Source organism: Equus asinus, chromosome X (genome assembly GCF_041296235.1).
Source record: "Equus asinus isolate D_3611 breed Donkey chromosome X, EquAss-T2T_v2, whole genome shotgun sequence".
Taxonomy (NCBI): Eukaryota; Metazoa; Chordata; class Mammalia; order Perissodactyla; family Equidae; genus Equus; species Equus asinus.
Window position 1 is genome coordinate 69437015 of NC_091820.1, and position 19147 is coordinate 69456161.

Below are 19147 nucleotides of genomic sequence, written 5' to 3' on the forward strand. Positions count from 1 at the left end.
AGAAGTTACATACAAAGGAACTCCTATAAGACTATAGGCAGATTTCTCAACAGAAACTTTTTAGGCCAGGAGAAGATGGGATGACATATGCAAAATATTGAAAGAAAATAACTGTCAACCAAGAATTCTATGCCCCACAAAGTTGTCCTTCAGAAACAAAGGAGCGATAAAGACTCCCAAATGAACAAAAGCTGAGGGAGTTCATTCCCACCAGACCTGCCTTACAAGAAATGTTAAAGGGAGTTCTTTGAGTGGAAGTAAAATAATGCTAATTAACATCATAAAAACTTAAAAAGGTAGTGTAAATATCAATGGTAATGGTAAATACATCATCATAGTTAGGTTCTGCAATATGATGATAGTGGCACATAATGCACTTACAACTCTAGTTTAAAAGTTAAAAAAAAAATTAATGTGGTAAAAGTAACCATAGCTACAATATTCTCTTATTAGTTACACAATAAAACAACATGTAAATTGTAACAGCAGTAACCTAAAATGTGAGGGGAAGGAGAAGTAAAAGTGTAAGGTTTACAAATTCTATTGAAGTTAAATTGTTATCAGTTTAAAATAGGGTGTTATAAGTTTGAGATATTTTATGTAAGCCTCATGGTAACTACAAGGGAAAATCCTGTAGTAATAAAGAAGTCAAAGCATATTGATACCAAAAAACAAAAAAACACGAAAAAAGACAGCAGGATGAGAAACAAGGGACAAGTGATCTACAAAACAACCAGAAAACAATTAACAAAATAGCAATAGTAAGTCCTTACCTATCAATAGTTACTTTAAACAGATTAAATTTTCCAATTAAATGACATAGAATGGCTGAATGGATAAAAAAACAAGATGCAATGATGTACTGCCTACAAGAGTCTCACTTTAACCTTAAAGACACACACAGACTGAGAGTGAGGCGGTGGAAAAAGACATTTCAAGCAAATGTTAACAACAAAAAAAGCAGGGGTAGCTATACTTGTATCTAACAAAATAGACTTTAAACTAAAAATGGTAAAAAGAGACAAAGAAGCCCATTATATAATGATAAAGTGGTCAATGCATCAAGAAGATATAATAATTATAAATATGTATTCACAGAACATTGGAGCACTAATATATATAAAGCAAAAAGTAACAGAGCTAAAGGGAGAAATAAACTAAGACAATAATAGTTGGGGACTTTAATAGCTCACTGTCAACAATGGATAGATCATCTAGACAGAGAACCAATATGGAAGGGCTGACAAAGTTTCAAAAGCTATGAGGTGTCATTAATAGAATTTTGCAAACCAAAGAGCCCGCTTTCTAGGCAAATAGATAACACATATTGTAAGCATCCAGGTATGAAAGCACCTTCTGGGAAGTTGTAGCTGAGGCAATAAAGCAGTATACATCAATGTCCAAACTTGAATAGCATATTGTGTTGCCTTTACCCTCTGGTAGTTTTCCTTAAAACATCAGGCTGTTTCAGAGACAGTGAGATTTAGACAGTTACTTGGGTTATTAGTAAATTCTCCCAAGAAACTGTGATACAGGTTGTGCTTGAAAATCATAGGCTAATTATGGCACATTTCACTACCTGTTAATACAGGTATTTTAACTGAAGGTAAGATGGAATCCATTGTCAGTAACCAAGAACAGGAGGTAATTTCAATGTTGTGTATACCATATGATCTCACTCATAAGTAGAAGATAAAATCGACAAAAAAAAAAAACATGTAGCGTTGGAGATTGGACTGGTGGTTACCATTGAGGAAGGGGGGAGGGGGGAGGGCAAAAGGGGTGATTAGGGTCACATGTGAGGGGATGCACTATAATTAGTGTTCGGGTGGTGAACATGATGTAATGTATACAGAATTTGACATATGATGTACATCCGAAAAAAATAAAATTAAAAAAATAAATAAATAAAATAAAATAGAAAAAAAATGCTATTTTCATACTGGGAAAATGCCAAATGGGAACTGAATAATGGCTAGGTGGTGATAGTGGACACAAAGGCAGTGAGCAAAATGATTTTCCCTAGTGATCAATTCAGATTAGGAAAATGACAATCTCTAAGAGAATTGGATAGATACAGCAGCACAGGGGATGTAGACATGTTCCTTAAAGTCATCTGAAGCAAACGTGAAGACAGATGCAGGCCAAATGCAGAAATGGCGGCCATATGGTACTAGACTGAATATAGCTTCCTGGGAATCAAATGTTATAATATTGATGCTTAAAGCATTTTATCCACGTAAGTGAATCATAAAAATAAAACAATTTAATAGAATTGGAATCCAGGACAGAAAGTTTGCGTGATCTGTTCAAGTCTGATTATAAGATATTAGAATTGCAAGATATTAAATATTAGTTGTTAATTTCATCTCTATTTCCATTTTTTCACATTCCAAGTTTCCTCTGGCTGAGTTCATAATATTTAAACATTCATAGAAGTAGAAAATGTTGGCCGAATGCATTTAATAGTAATTATTGATTTTTGTTGGTTTTTTTGCAAAGTAAATCTTAAAAATAGTTTTTCCCCAAAGAAATATCATTCACGATGAGTAAGTATAAGGGTAGAATCAGGTAGGAAAAGAAAAGAGGAGAAAATCAGAGTAACCCAAACTACTGTCAGTGGAAGTTGAGAACTGAGAAATTACCTGTGTAGTTCTGATCGGTTTGTGCTGTGTCAGAGTAATTTAGATCACCCAAACCAATTTTCCCTTTATATTTCAAGCTTTTAAATATAATATGTATACATATATATATATATATATGTATATAGGCAGGCTAATAAAAACATCAAACTCTATTTTGTTTGCATAGACCCAGCCTCAGCATAGACTTACTCTTACAATAATTCTAAATTTTATATTCAGTGAATGTGTTAGATCCTTTGTTTAAACTGAAACTCTTATGATAGAAGATGAAAAAAATCCTCAGGTACTAGGGTTATTAGTGAAAGTGAAAAATGTCTGCAGTGTCTCTGCTTCAGCATTTGCCATTCCACATGAATCCATAAATATTTGTAACAAATAGTGAGTGAAGGAATTTCAGCATAAATAAAATAAGCCTGAATTTGCCAGGAAAATTTAAGATAGATGTTTTCCTGTTTTTTCTGTAGAAACCACACATCTTAAACTTGCAATTCTCCAAGAAAATACAAATTTAGCCTAAATTAAATTTAACGGAAAAAATGTGACTGAAATAATGTGATCTTGAAGTCTTCTGACTACCTTGGAACTAATCTGAGAGATTTTAGTTACAAAATTGCAAGTTTATTTTTTGTCTGGTTATCACGAAAACAAAATACAATACTATAAAACCGTGATTAATAGTTGCCACATTAACTAAATCCTTCTATCAATTTACCAAAAGAAATTTAAAAAGGAAGTTTCATGGGTAAATCTTGGAATCAGTGTACATTCAGTGCAATCCTTTTTCTCAAACATTCCGTGTCTAGAAGGCTGCGATAGTTTCAGATTTAGCCAGTTTTTACTGAGGGTCTGCCATATGCTAAATACGGTGGTAGGTCCTTCCAATTTAGTTTTCTTATTTAAACTTCCCACAACCACTCTGAGGTAGTTCTTCCGGCACATTGAAGTTTAAAGATGTAACATCTCAAAATACAGAGAGATTATCATGTTCACTGTATTATAAGTAGAATAGCCAACACGTACATTTTAAGAGAAAAAAAAGTTAAAATAAGAAAGTGGGGGTCTCTGGTGATTAACCCTTGAATAACCATTGAAGTTAAACTGAATAAGTTTGTGAAAACTTTCTAATTGATTGAGATTTTTTGACGTTATTTCTCTTTGTCATATAGACAAACTATATTTCTCTAATATTGTTATCAGAGAAAATCACTACCATGCTATTCAATTTATAAGTCTGTGAACTCATTGTAATTTACTGCACAATACTAAGCACAACTGAGCACTCAATAAGTGTTTCTGATAAAAGCCATTAAGTTAGATGTGAATATTGAAAAATAGAGTAAAATTGAAAAAACCCCTACAAACTAACTAGAAATGAAGATGAGGAAGAGGGAAAGTTAAAATATGAAACAAAATGGAACATTAATGTGTTCTAGTGATATTTGCTCCTCCCTGCCACCTTGTCTATAATTAAAATTATTATTATTATTATTATTATTTTACAAACAAAGAGGTTGTTCACCAGATGGTATAGGCTCTCGTGGTAAAAATAGGATTTTGTATTTGGTGAAGGTTGTTGAATTGAGCATTACTATTAGATGCTTGCCTCTTTGATAAAACTTAAGAGATTTTCAGAGGAAAGGCAATAGTTCTGATGGTCTTAATGCTTACGTTACAGAAGAAAGAAAAAATGTGAAAATTGCAGTGCTTTACCATAATAATTAAAAATTATTTTAAAGAAAATTCAGCTTTGTAAAATAATTAAATTAAACGACATCATTTTGAATTGGCTAGGTTTACAACAGTGTTGCAATTATGATTTCAAGACTCATGTATTAGGAAAAGTTTTAGTTTTTTTCTATACAAAAAATATGGTGCCTCAGTGTCTCTATTTCTTATTTCTCAGGTAAAATAGAAAAATGAGTATATCTGACCAATGTGTGTGTATGTGTGTGTGTGCATGTGTGTTTGTGTATCTGTGTGAGAGAGAGAGAAGAGAGATGACTAATGAAAGAAGAATATTCTCAATTTTATATCATTGGTACTGTGGTAACCTCAAAAAATAAGAATATGCACAGATTATAAATAGGTAGAATTGTACAGTTATTAGTGAGCATATTGATATAAATGTCAAACCTGTATAATCATCTACACATTCCTCATTAAAGAGTTTATCAGAAGTGGCAAATTATAAACTGTTTGCTGTATAGACTATTATTGTCAAGTGTTCCATGACAATGTCATTCTGATTTTTAATTATCTTTAATTTTTAATCTTCATCCTCCCCAAATACCCACTGTCTACCTTTCTTGGATACAAGTAAATGGTATCTAAGGATTAATCCATAGAACTGCTGTTTTGCTTATTAAACAATTGCTTATGTTAAATTCATTCTTGGAAAAATATTTTGCTTTTATCTGTACTGACTCACATTTCCTACTCTTTTGTTTCCTGATTCTACGTTACAAATAGGTTCCATTATACATTTTTTCAGTGTAATGTAAATTGCTTTTCAGAATCTTTAGGTCTGTAGAACAGACTAGTTGATGTGTCTCTAATACTATGCAATTTCTTGAAGCTGTGAAAATACATGCTTAAAATTAGGCATAATTTTGAAATGATTTCTTGAAATTGTAAAGACAGCTAGTTAGAAAAGATATTGTGGTAGGAAGCAATATTAATCATCTTTAAATGTAGAGAAATTTGACTTTTATATAGCCCATTGATTTCTCAAACTGTGTTCCCCACACCAGTGACATCAACCATCAATTGGGCACTTAGAAATTCCAGTTGCCAGGCCCTACCCTAGACCTACTGAATCATAAACATTGGGACTTGGGAAGGTTTGTTTTAAAGACCTTCAGGATATTCTGATGCATGATAAAGTTTAAGAACTACGGCTGTTAAGATGCTGGATTAATAATTGGCTCCGTTGTACCTTCCACTGACCCTCTCCATTCAGATATGTTAACTGAGCCAAAAGAGAAAAATAGAAGAGAAGAAAAAAAGCAGTGATTTTAAAGTTAGCACCTGAATTGCCAGGTCAGAGCAGTAAATTTCTTTTCCTGATTTGTGTCAGATTAAGAAGAGAGATTTCTTCCCTGGTTGATGGAAAGGATTGCACATTTCCTGGCAGGGAAGCAAAATGAGAAATCTGCTTTACAGCCTCTGCAGTCAGCCATCAGACTGAACCCTTAGTAAGGGTAAAAGCGGGGGTATATTGGAACCCTGAGGCTATTTTACAGATAAACCAGGGTAAGGAAACATTATCACCTGGAAGAGTCGGCTAATTGATGGAAGCGTGTGCCCTACCCCCAGCTTTCTTAAACACATCTCTTGAAAACATCAGCTTCCTTCCCACTTTTCCTCTCAGCCCATTCCTGCCTCTTGTTTGCCAATTTCTGATGCAGACTGTTACATTATTAAATCCCCACTCATTTAATGTTCTCTCTGCAGCCTTTTTCACAGAGGCAGCCAGGCTGGTTTTCTGGAGAAGGGACTTGTATATGCCTCTGGTACTGTTTGGTTGTTTATATTAGAATTTCTTGTCTGTCTTGCAGTTTTTAGATCAAACTCTATGAAACTTCTTTCTATTCAGGATCCTCAGCCTTTTTCTATTTCTAGGTTCTAGAAAATATAGATGTACTTTAAAAAAATCAGTTGTTTTCTTTATCTTTGATGCAATAATACATCATCTCAAAGATGAGGGGAAAGTATGTGTGTGCCCCAGAAAGATTTACACTTCACAATTTTTTGCTCAAAAGACTATGATATGTAGACGAGTTTAATAAATATATAGTAGACATGCTATGACAACTGCATCAACTATTTTTCAAAATTATAAAATTTCAGTTTGTCACAATATCTGTAGAGTACAGTAAGCATTGATTTTATTGGAACTGTTGAGAGTTGACCAGAAACTCTTTATCTCCATCCCCTCTTTCTTCCCTCTGTTACTGTACAAAATTGAGGTCCTGGGGCGTGTGCCCTCAGGTCTGTCTCCCTGATTCAGGATTTGGGGCAAAATTGAAGGGGTTAGGGAGAACAGGCTGGCATGTCGAAATGCTGGTGGGACAAGTTTTGATTGGTGGGCTTCAAGTGTTTATAGTGAGGTTCTAAACATTCATGACAGGGTGCTAAACATTTATGATGAGTCCTAAACGTTTATGATATGGTTCTAACACTTCTGATGAGGTGGGGAGGGAATTTTAACGCTGGATCTTCCTGATTGAGGGACCCCTTGCTTCTGCTGAGTCTGACTTTTAAGTTCCAGTCACATCCCGGTCCTCTGATTCTGTGGGGAGGAGAATCTTTGGTTCTGTGGTCATTTCAGGTCAAGATTTCTTCTTCTGTGCATGCTCTTGCTACACGACTTTGCAAATTTTCTGAAAGGCAATTCTTAATCACCCTGTTGGTAAGAGATGGGTCAATTGAACTGGTCCTGGAGAGCCTGCGGTTATACCTCCTCCCACCACATACTTGTAAAAATCTTTTAAAATTATATACTCATGTACAATCTTGTCTATTCTAATAGAAAGAAATTATGGAGTCAATCTGATGATTAGAAATCTTACCTCATGTCTTAAGATTACCAGTCCTCATATCCAAAGTCATTATAAGTACTGTAGACCCAAGATAGTTACTGTTCTATATAATGAGGAGATCACAGTGGGGAAATAAAAAAACAGACAAAGGTCCAAGCTTTCATGGAGAGTATATTATACTGAGATGAAATATGTAACAAAAATAGTAAATAAGTTACATTGTATGTTAAATGATTAAATGGTGATAAATTTTGTAAGAAAAAAGAAAGCATGTTAAGCGGGTGGAACAAGGGTGCAGGTTGCAATGTTAAATAGAATTTTCAGTATAGTTTCACTAATAAGGTGACATTTGAGCAAAGAACTGAAGTTGAGGACCCAAAATTAAATACATAAGAACTCTAAAACATAGCTTGTGAGGTATTGTTAGTTCTAAATCATTGATTTGACCTTATTTTCTTATTAAACTCTCTAGTATAAGTTCAGCACAGAAAGGAAGATCTAGTTAACTGTCCATTCATTGAGATTTTCTTATATAATTCTGGAACAGTGGTTGCCAACCAGTATTGACATTTGGGCCAGATAATTTTTTGTTGGGGATGGAGGTGGAGGGTGCTACATCCCTGGCCTCTACCACTAGATGCCAGTAGTACACACCCCCACTCCCTCAGTTTGGTCATTCAAAAATGTCTCCAGTGTGGGGCCAGCCCAGGCAGAACGGTTAAGCTCCTGTGCTCCACTCCGGAGGCCCAGGATTCACCGGTTCGGATCCCAGGTGCAGGCCTATCCACTGCTTATCAAGCCATTCTGTGGCAGGCATCCTACATATAAAATTGGGGAAGATGGGCACAGATATTAACTCAGGGCCAATCTTCCTCAAAAAAAAAAAAGTCTCCAGCCATTGCCAAATGCCCCCTGGGCTGAAAAATAACCTTGCTGAGACCCACTGACCTTGACTTAAGAAGTCTCCTCAGACCGTTGATAATAGAGAAGGTAACACTGGCCTAATTTAAGCTGCAGCCAGGCTCATCCAAGTATTACTTAGAAAAGGATCTTTCCAAACATGTTGCTTCATGATGGATGCTTAGGTGGTCAAATATCTTACTATAGTCTCCTCTCCCGGTCCTAGGAATTTTCCATTAAGATTTAATTTATTTAACGAAACTTATCTTCCATTTACTCTGGGTCAGGCATTGTTTTACAAACTTTACAATTAGTAACTCATTAATCTTCATAACAACCCTATGAGATAGGTGTTATTATTCTAACTTTACAGGTGAGGAAATTGAGGCACAGAAAGCCTGAGTAACTTTCCCAGAGGCTTGCAAATCATAGAGCAGGGTTTCAAACCGAGGCAGTCAGGCTCCAGCATCTTTTGCTCTTCATCACTATGCTCTCAGCTGCTTAAATTAACATGTAACATATGTTAATATTTAGCATTAGCATTTTAAAGGCTCTGAAACATTCTACTTTAACAGATTTAGCAAATAAAAAGAGAAAAGAAAACAGTATGCCCAGTGATTTTGAATTTCAGATAAATAGCGAATCATTTTTTAGTATAAAGATGTTCCATGGAATGTTTTGGACATAATTATATTAAAAAATCATTTGCTGTTTATCTGAAACTCAAATTCCGCTAGGCACGCTGTAGCTTGTCTGGCAACTCTTGCTTTAAGGAAAACTGTTTAACCCACTTTTTTTCAACACCAGTATGAGCAAGAAAGCTTTTCTTGTTGGCACACCAAATATCCTGGAGAAGTCTCATGGGACTTTATTCTAAGGATAGTGGGAACACTTTTGAGCTAGAGAGTGAATAGATTAGTTTGAGTACTTACTCCAGACCACGGTGATCTCTCCTTCTTTGAACTTCTAGAGGCACTTAACAATTTCTGCCACATGATTTCACACTTGATTCTCAACTTCTGTAACTTGTTGACTTTTTTCCAGAATACTGTGTTAGCTGCTTAATGACAGGGATTCAGAATCATACTTCTTCCACATCCTTCACTGGATATAATATTTGTTATCAGCATAATATTTTATCTGAAAGGTGATTTATTTCTAATTCATAATTTATAAAGGAGCCTGTTATGCCAAATTGCTAATCTAAGGATTCAGAGCAAAACAGGGCCATAATTGGTTTTAGAAGAATTCTATCTCACTTTCTAAGGCTGGTGACCCTTCATTCCTTTGCTACTAGCTTTCTATTTTCATTGATCACCATTATTTCTATTTTTTTGTCTCCTTAAAGAAATGTAACAATTTGGGGATCAGGTTTTTATTTTCCACATTTGATGATGGCAACACTTGAGTCATTGTTCAGCTCAGATCATGAACGCTTCCTTATATTCATGCAGGTCAGATCATTACACAACAGTTGGTCATTTTGTTGTTGTTATTGTTCCTCAGTTTGGAAGAGGGAAGCAGGTGTCTTGCTTGTGCTGAATATAATACTAATGATACCAACAAAGGAGAGTCCCTTGGGCCAGCTGTGTTTTGGGGAAAGCCCTCAAATTAAATAATGAAATATAATTTATTTGTTAAAACATAAAAACTCATGACCTGGTAGATGGCTGCATTTTTCCACTGCTGAGTGAGTCAGCTGTGTTCAGTTTCTATTCCTGTATCACAATCCTCAAAGCCCAGGGGAAAGAGGAAACACTTAACTCTATGATAAAATAAGGAAAATAAGCACTAGAGTCATATAGAAAGTCTCTAGCAGCCTTGATTTTAATTTTTAGGGAGACTTTTCCATTCTGAGCACTTACCATATGTTTATCTTTTTTTTCTGCAAATAAAGTTCATGTCAACTTTTACATCTATTCATCTGGGCCCTAAGTGAGAAATTATAATTAAGAGCTTGTTCTCTAAATGGATTCTCAAGTGCTATTACAAAGTATGGCAGGTTTAACAAACAGGCTCAATAACACCAGTCTCTGCTTCAATAAATGAAGAGGTTGCTCATGTCCTCGGCTGGATAGCAGTTGTCCTATCTTTATCTTTTAGTTTATACCATTGCGTCATATGTGTTGATGAAGTGTTTAATATATACATTTGAACACCAGCCTTTTAAATCAAAATGCTCATCAAAATCCTTTCTCCCTGGATTACAAAGAGATTCTCTTATTTAACTGACAATCTAAGTTTCTAGTACTTGCTCATATTTAATTTTGTTTCCAATTAGGATTTCTCAAACCTGCCTAATAAATTCCTACATGACAGTGCATGTATTCAAGCTCTCAGGAAAATGTAGATATCATTCTGATGTGAAGACCTATTACATGATTGAAATAGATTTTTAATGCATTTATCATTCATTTTTGTAGCATGTGATTTAAATCAGAAAAAAAATGATGAATGGTTTGACAGTTTCCACTCATATACACCAAAACATAATACAGTTCAACTAGTTTTTGGCTATTATGGACCTTAACATGCAATGTGACCTTGGTCTGAAAAACCATGTTTGGTTAGCGCAGAAGCTTAATCATAAGAAGTCATAAGTAGAATCCTTCTTCTTTACGGCCCTTTTCTAGGACTAGGAAATTTATTGCTTGTGGGACAGGTAGGATATGAACAATGGACCAAATAGAGTCCAGGGTTATCTCATCTGTGTGAAAACTGCTGCTGAAAATCGATGTGACCTCTGCTACACTGTCATCCCAATTCCCACCCTCTGTGTCCTATTTGTCTTTTGGCAGAAGCTTAGATCTGTGTGCTGTCTCTATGTGTCTCTCTTGGGCCAGATTATCAAAATGAATCATTGCCTGCATACCTCTTATATTTCTATTTATTTTCCTGGTGTTGACTAGGTCTGATGAAATATGATTCTTTTTGCATTTGATCCTCACTGCAGCAAGCAGCACCTAATTCAGCTGTGTCTATCTCTTTAAAGAAGAGTAATACTATTTTGAAACTTCAATCTACTGTACAGCAACATTACAAACCATAGACCATGCAACCTGTCTTCATAGTCAATAGTAATTTTCCTTTCAGCCAGTTTAATGGCATTTCTTTCTTCTCCAAATAGAAGACTTCTGCTGATTTTAATGTAGTTATAATTTTGTTTTATGCATACTGAATGTGTTGCTTTCCTTTTCAGGTATCTTGTTTGCAGAATACCACTCATATTCTTACCAGTGAGGTTATATGTGTGCATAGGGTAATATGTAACAAGGAATCCATTAATTTTAAGAACTCTGCCCATGATACAAAATATTTATTCATGGGAAACATTATATTATCTCTGAATCAGCAGGAAGTCAATGTTCTAACTTTGTATCAGTTAATTTTGTAAAAATAGATCTTCCAGACTACATAAATTCTTACTTTAAGATTGATAAACATCAATATAAAGGTGTAGAGTATCCCAAATTATTATTGATATTGAAAGATCATTATGAAGTCATACTATCCACTTAATGCACTCATGTGCAGAAGACAAAATACTAGCTAGACTATAGACTATAGTTAGCTAGAAATATAGCCTTCAAACAATACAAATAAAGCATAATATTCCTTGGTTAGTTGTTGAGAAATGTACTGTAAAAATATTAGAGCTGCTGCCTAAGACATATTTTAGAATTTAGGTGTTTTTTATGAGATATTTCAAATGCACAAACCTTGTAAAGTAGATCACAGAATTTGTGATAATGTGCTCATTCCCTCTGGAATACTTGAGCTCTTCCAAAACTACCACTGACAAGAAAGTAAGGAAGAAAGGAAGGGGAGGAGGGTTGGAGGGAGGGAGGAAGGAAGAAAGGCAGGGAGGGTGGGAAGAAAGAAGGAAGGAAGGAATATTTTATAAGAAGTTAGGGTTAATTTCACAACAAGGGAGTTGTAGAAAACACATGCATCATGGATTTATGATCAAAATATTATTTTTTAAGTTTTACTAAAAAATAGCTTTCTGTGCTAAGAGAAAATTAACAAGCTATTTTAAGCATTTTATTGAATTCTTTAAGACTGATAAACAATATTCTTTACAACATTTTGTGAAACTGTTGATTCTCTGTAATAATCATTTAGCACTGTTTTACCACTATAAGTTTTGGAAAATTAGAAATTGTAAAGGTGATCTATATTAAGAGCATTTTATTCAGAGATAATGCTATCCTGTTAAGTAATCTCACAGAAGGTTCCCGCAATTGTATGCCACAGTTTCCCACACAAGAAATCTCACAGCAAACCGTGATGACTGTGAAATCAATGGAGTTCAAGACTCTGCACACTACGTAGATAGGCTGCCTGCAATTGAAAAATGATATCTAACTGTATGACAGATCCATAGTCCTATCCCTACAGGAACCAAAACCAATAGCTAGATTTTTGTTTCTAAGCCATGTGAAAATTGGTTAGGTCTAGATTCAAGCATACTTTCTTGAATCAGTCTCATAATATATGGGACCACTGAAAATTTTTCCGACCAGACAAATGCATATTTTCAAACTTCGCTTGTGCCAAGTTACTGAAATAAAGAGACAGTGTTGAGTAATTTTGTTCGAGGTGCTATGATTCACCCCATTAAATTCATTTAAGAATACCAGGGTTTGTTTGGCTACATTCCAAGATTAGCTCTTTGTAGCAGTTTATTTTTAGATAAGTCAAAAAAAGCCCCAATTCCTAATTGCAGGGGAAACTTTGCTATCAGGTTCATACATTGTACATAAAAGATTTTCAGCCAGAATTCAAGTAGATAGCCAAGTAATTAGCTTCTCAAAGTAAAATTCCTTTTGCAATTATATATATCTGTCCAAAACAAATCTCAAACATCTTATTAGACAAAAATTCTATTGATGTCTGTTTATCTGAAGCTAAGAGAGAATCTCATTAAAGTAATGGGAATGTGGGAGAAGGTAGTATAAAAATAAAAGAGAAAAGATACCGCTTGTGTTTTTCCAGCATAGGTGGTATTTTTTCACGAGGAATATTCTTCAAAATAAAAGGTAACACTGCAAACAATTCAAATGCCCATCAACTAGTGAATGATTAAGCAAAAAAGGATACATCCATGCAATGGGATACTTTTCAACAACAACAAGGAAGAAACCACTGATACATGCCACAACATGGATGAACCTCAAAAACAATATGCTGGGGCCGGCCCCGTGGCCGAGTGGTTAAGTTCAGGTGCTGCACTTTGGTGACCCAGGGTTTCACCAGTTCGGATCCTGGGCATGGACATGGCACTGCTCATCAGGCCATGCTGAGGTGGTATCCCACAAACAAAACCAGAAGGACCTCCAACTAGAATATACAACTATGTACTGGGGGACTTTGGGGAGAAGAAGAAGAAGAAAAAGAAGAAGATTGGCAACAGTTTTTAGCTCAGGTGCCAATCTTAAAAAAAATATATTCTTAGACCTAAAAAAAGAAAAGACGACCACTTGACCCAATGAAGAAATTTAATAAATATTAAAAAAAATATGCTAAGCGAAAGAAGCCAGACACAAAAGACCACATATTGTATGATTCTATTTATGTAAAACATCCAGAAAAGGCAATCTTATAAAGACAGAAGGTAGATTAGTGGTGGCCAGGGGTTGGGGTTGAGAAAGGAAATTAGCTGTAAATGGGCGTGAGGGTGATTGAGATGTCCTGAAATAGATTTGTTCTGACGGTTATACAACTCTATGTAACCAATGATTTACTAAAAATCATTGAAGCATACAATTAAAATAGGTGAATTTTATTGTATGTAAATTATACCTCAGTAAAGCTGTTAAAAAGAATGGAGATGATAGATAGATTTGGAGAGAAAAATAAAAAGCAGTTTATGCTTTACCAGGAAGTGATCTGATTATTTAATTTATAAGTATTCATAAACTTATATTTGTTTCTCCAAATTTCATGCCTCTTTAGCAGTAAATGTTGTTTCCTTTTCACGGATTCTTTACTGAAACATTTATTTTGAGAAATTAGAGGCAGCTGGAGAATAGATAAGATTTCCAATTATGAGTTTTCTATCATTTAGTTTTAGAAACAAAATCTTTATAGATGCCATTAAAGGTGAAGGAAACAGTGAAAATTTTAGCTCTTAATTTGTGAACCTTCTGATATTAATTTTATTTTTTTCAGAAGAGGTACCAGTTCAAATTCCAATGATGAAATCACCCTTGGACAAGATCCAACTGACTCCTGGGCAGGCATTGCCTCCTGGATTCCCTGGACCATTCATTTTTGCTGATAGTCTGTCCTCCGTGGAGACTCTGTTGACCAACATTCAGGTCAACAATATTTCTATAAACAAAATAAATGTAATACAAGACATTAGCACCTACATAAATTATTTCATATTTGAGAAATTAAAACAGATAAGATGAACTGCATGTCAATTGCTGTACTTTGACAGGGTCTGCTGAAAGTGGCTTTGGATAATGCTCGCATCCAGGAGAAGCAGATTCAGCAAGAAAAAAAGGAACTGAGGATGGAGCTCTATAGAGAGAGAGAAATTAGAGAAAACCTTGAAAGACAACTCGCAGTTGAGCTTCAAAGCAGAAGTAAGTTTAACAAGTTCAATTACAGAGTGAATATTTTGTTGGAGATATTTTCAATAGTAATAAAAATATTCTCAGGGATAACCTTGGAACTGCTGAAAACAAATGACAAGCTAAGAATCAAATACTGTGTGTAATCCACCAGGTAAAATATTTATACAATTTTCCTTTGTAATAAAAGACAATGCACTAGATCTGCACTTCAGGCCATTTGCAGATTTGTAAACATGAATATTTTTAGTTTTCTCACAATTTCATAAAATATGCCTGAATGTAGATGATCTTACCATTCCTTATGTATGGAATGCCTACTCTTTGCTGAGAACAGTGCTATATTCTGGGGTTATAAGATAAACAAAATTCAGCCATTGTCCTTGAGAGGTTTATATTTTAGAGGTTAGCACAACCAACCAGTTAATTTCAAGACAAAGTGGCAAGAGCAATGATACACAGTATTTATGGTTTTCTAGAGAGGGGGAAATTAGTTCAGCTTGGTTGGGGGTGGGAGGATAGTTGAAGAAGCCTTCCTGATGCTGACACTTGGACCTGAGTCTTGAAGAATCAGTAGGCTAAAAAGGGCATGAGAGTACCTGAGTGATTTGCACTTTCTAGACAGAGGTATCAGTGAGCGTAGGCATGGCGGTAAGAAGGCTCAGACACGGGCAACTTTACACAGTTTGCTATTACCATGCTTTGAGTTTTATGAAGTGAATGATGGGAGATGACGCAGAAATATCGGGGTAGAAGCTAAATTATGAAGGATATTTTTAACCATGTAAAAGATTAGTTTGGACTTCATCCTCTAGGTGAAGGGAAGTATTAAAAGATAAGCAGAGGGGTGATCTAGTCTGATTTCAATTAGATACACCATTCCAGTGTTGGGAATAGATTAGAGGGAGCTTGGAGTAAGACTGGAAACAAGGAAACTATGTAGAAAGAGATTGCTCTCATCCAGAAAGTGGTGATGAAGACTGAATTAGAGTAGCTTAAGTTGGATGGAGACAAAAGGGAGAAAGTGCAAAAATATAGTTCACAAATAGAATTAACTTTCCAACCATGGGTAGACATTTGATTATCTACAGATATGGGTAATGAGACAAGTTCATATCAAAACCAGAGAAAATTCTAAACTTCCCTTTAGCCAATAATTTCCACCTCTTCCTTACATTTACCATAAAATACTAAACAGTAGCAAAGTGACTCATGAATTTCAGCTTCTTTCTATTCTCTGCCTACTTTTCTATGGAAGAATCACAAAGCAAAAATTAAGTAAAAGTGTTAAAGAGTTGGAAGGAGAGGCAAAGAAGGTGAGAAAATCCACAACCTGAATAATACCTCCCAAAACAAGGAAGAATGACTCTACTTGAGTGAAATCCACTAATTTTATACTATTCCAAAGAAGCATATTGTATTCTGAAATTTGTGTCAAGAAATTGAAAACTGACTGTATATTTTCCTTAGGGCCTAAGAATCAAAGGTCTAGTTCAAAATGGAAATTCAGTCATTGCATTGAAAAAAATTAAACTTGTTCTCACATCTTGCCAAAGTCATTAAATACTACTAAGCAAAGACTAGATTTTTTTTTTAAAATTTGGATAAATTAGTTTATTTCTGGTATTTGGTATGTAAAATAGATTGTTATGATTAGCAGTCATAAAAACACATTTCTTCAGTAGGGAAATTTTTTGTACTAAAGGACCAAATAATCATATGTTAAATATAATGACATTCTCAAGTTGACTTATGAAAATCTACTACATGTTGTAAAATTGGCTTCTAACTTTTAGACAGCTACTCATGCTGATTTCTGTTTACTAACTTCTCATAGACTCTTCAGCTCTGTCTTTATAATTATCATATCTATTGTCTTTTTAAAAAAGTCCTAGACATGGTAGATGTAATATTATATCTATTATCAAATTTACTCTGAAGTATTTGTATTTAATAAATTTAGCATTCATTATGATAGAATAGTAATAATACCACTACCACTACTACTATCATTATCACTACTGCTGTCATTACTGTCACTACTACTGTTGCCATCACTGCGACTACTACTAGCTAATGCTTATCAACTGTCTGCAATGTGCTAAGCACTGTTTTTAACCTTTACTTCTTATGAGTAACATAATTATAGGAGACTACTCTGTTATCCTCATTGGTTTAGAGAAGCTGCTTCATCTCTATGAATCTTTGTATCCTCATCTATTGCAATAGTTGAACTGGATGATCACTTAAATTCCTTTCTAGTTCTCTAAATACCTCGTACCAAGTATACCTAACATTTTACGACAAAGAGTGAACACTTTATCTGAATTCATGTGATTGAAAAGAAAGAGGGGGAAAAATCGATATGGTCATAAAGTAATGTCTCTCCAAGGATATAGAAAGAATAGTAACAATATATATACATATATAAAGGTATATATATAGTAAGAATCCTTATGGCTATCTTTTTTTTCCAAATAAAGAAAACAATGTTTCATGCTCAAAGTAAATATTCCACCTAACTACCTTTTTGTTGCTAGCCAGAATGTGTTACTTCAATTAAATACACATATACATACATAATAATATTCTTTGCAGATTAAACACTTAGAATCATAGAATCATAGAGCAACAAGAGAGGTTGGAGGTCACCTATCTTGGTCCTTGACCGACTATATGGTCCCCAGGCTTTGAAACAACTACCTATGTGATCTTTGGCCCTCAGGCTATGAAAACTACTAACTGTGTGATCTTGGGTAAATTTCTTGACCTCTCAAGGACTCAGTTTCCTCATCTATAAAATGGAGATGATAGTATTTTCCTTGCTGAGATTTTGTAAGGCTTAAATGAGATATAGTCTTTCATCAAAAATAACAGAAACTATGCATTCTCAGTGTCTTTGTTCCGAGAGTTCCGTTTTGTTATTACCTTAGACCTCTGAACTTTTGTCTCAAGTAAACATAAATTTACCTGGGTAACTGGGTAGCTGACTCTCTTCAATCTGCTGAAGGTCATTTATATGAAAAGACATTGAATTGTGAAGTAAATACAATTGACACTCAAATTAGCATCATATTCAATTTAAGTAAAACATTTTAATTATATGTGAATACTTTTAACATTTTTAAAATGTTATATAATTTATAATTTCGCTAATGTTCCTTCTATGTTTTTCTATTGCTATAATGTCAATATCTTCATTTTTTAAAACTGATTTAGGATGAATGTGAAGGTCAGTCAGCTTAGAACTCTGCTAGGAACCAATATGATGCTGGAGCCCAATAATTCTATTTGAGAAATTATCACAGATTTCAAGGTTCAGAATTTAACAACAATTGTACATTAGGATGGTTTATATTCCTTCAAAACTGGCAACTCTATTTCACTGACCAAGCCTTTGCAAACTCTTTACCTTTTCACACTTTAGCTACCATGCAAAAGCGACTGAAGAAGGAGAAGAAAGCGAAGAGAAAACTGCAGGAAGCCTTGGAATTTGAATCAAAGCGCAGGGAGCAAGTGGAGCAGGCACTCAAGCAAGCCACTACTAGTGACAGCGGGCTGAGGATGCTGAAAGGTAATGTGTGATTTGGACTTTCACACTCAAGGTACACAAAGCAAAGCTGGATTTCAAAAAGAAAGAAAGGAAGGAAGGAGGGAGGGAGAGAGGGAAAGAAGGAAGGAAGAAAGGAAAAAGGCTTTGTCCAGGAATAATTAAAAAGTCAATTTGAGGCCAAGTGCTGTAGGTCATTAATTAAATCTGTCAAAATAATCCCTATTCTGGGAAATACAAATAGCATAGGAATAACAGAAAATCCTGCTGACTTTTGCAGTAGAAGCAGTAATATTGATAACCACCCTGCACCAAAAATGTAAGTGTTTTAGGTCCATTCACGTTACAATATGCTGATGTTTGGTGTACTCTATTTTAAGGAGCTATAGGATGCTGGTTCCTTTAATGCAGATTGCATCGGTGTTGAGGGCTAAAGGAGTGCCTGGTTCAAAAAGAATGTTCTAAGCAAATCCCTGGAGATCTCATGAGAAGACGTGCTTCCATCATGAAATCTCTTAATTCCAAACTTTTCCAATTCCATTTTAAATTATGAAACCCCACAACGTCATTTCATCTCATAGAATATTCAGGTTCTTCTTTCATGGCACATTGACAGCTGTTACATTTAACTGATATGTGTGTATGATAAGAATGAGCCTAATAGCTTTATACACACGTGTACATATACCCCATACACACATATGATACACACATGAACTAAAAGAGAGTTGCTTCACTCTACTATACTAAGAATAAAGAATTTTCTATGAATGTTCAATCGTATTCTTTCCTTTCCAAAGGTGCAATTCCCTTTTTATGTGACGGTTTTGGATCATTGTGCTCACAATCGGTAGAAATACAGTGCTAGATTATTAGCTCATGACAACCATGCCTCATTGAGACACAGAAAAGAGATGGTAAACAATA

At 34.8% G+C, this 19147-nt stretch overlaps 1 protein-coding gene across 8 annotated transcripts in view; it reads left to right on the forward strand.

The window, feature by feature from the left end:
• DACH2 (dachshund family transcription factor 2) overlaps window positions 1-19147 on the forward strand; it is a 472014-nt gene that overhangs the window by 437171 nt on the left and 15696 nt on the right. For 4 of the 8 annotated variants that reach the window (XM_070502518.1, XM_070502522.1, XM_070502520.1 and 1 more), the window contains 3 exons: window positions 14261-14409; window positions 14535-14682; window positions 18098-18244. In XM_070502518.1, coding sequence (XP_070358619.1) covers window positions 14261-14409; window positions 14535-14682; window positions 18098-18244 — 444 coding nt within the window. Of the gene's footprint in view, window positions 1-14260; window positions 14440-14534; window positions 14683-18097; window positions 18245-19147 lie in introns of all 8 variants that reach the window. The other 4 variants (XM_070502515.1, XM_070502521.1, XM_070502519.1 and 1 more) reach the window with 2 other exon arrangements.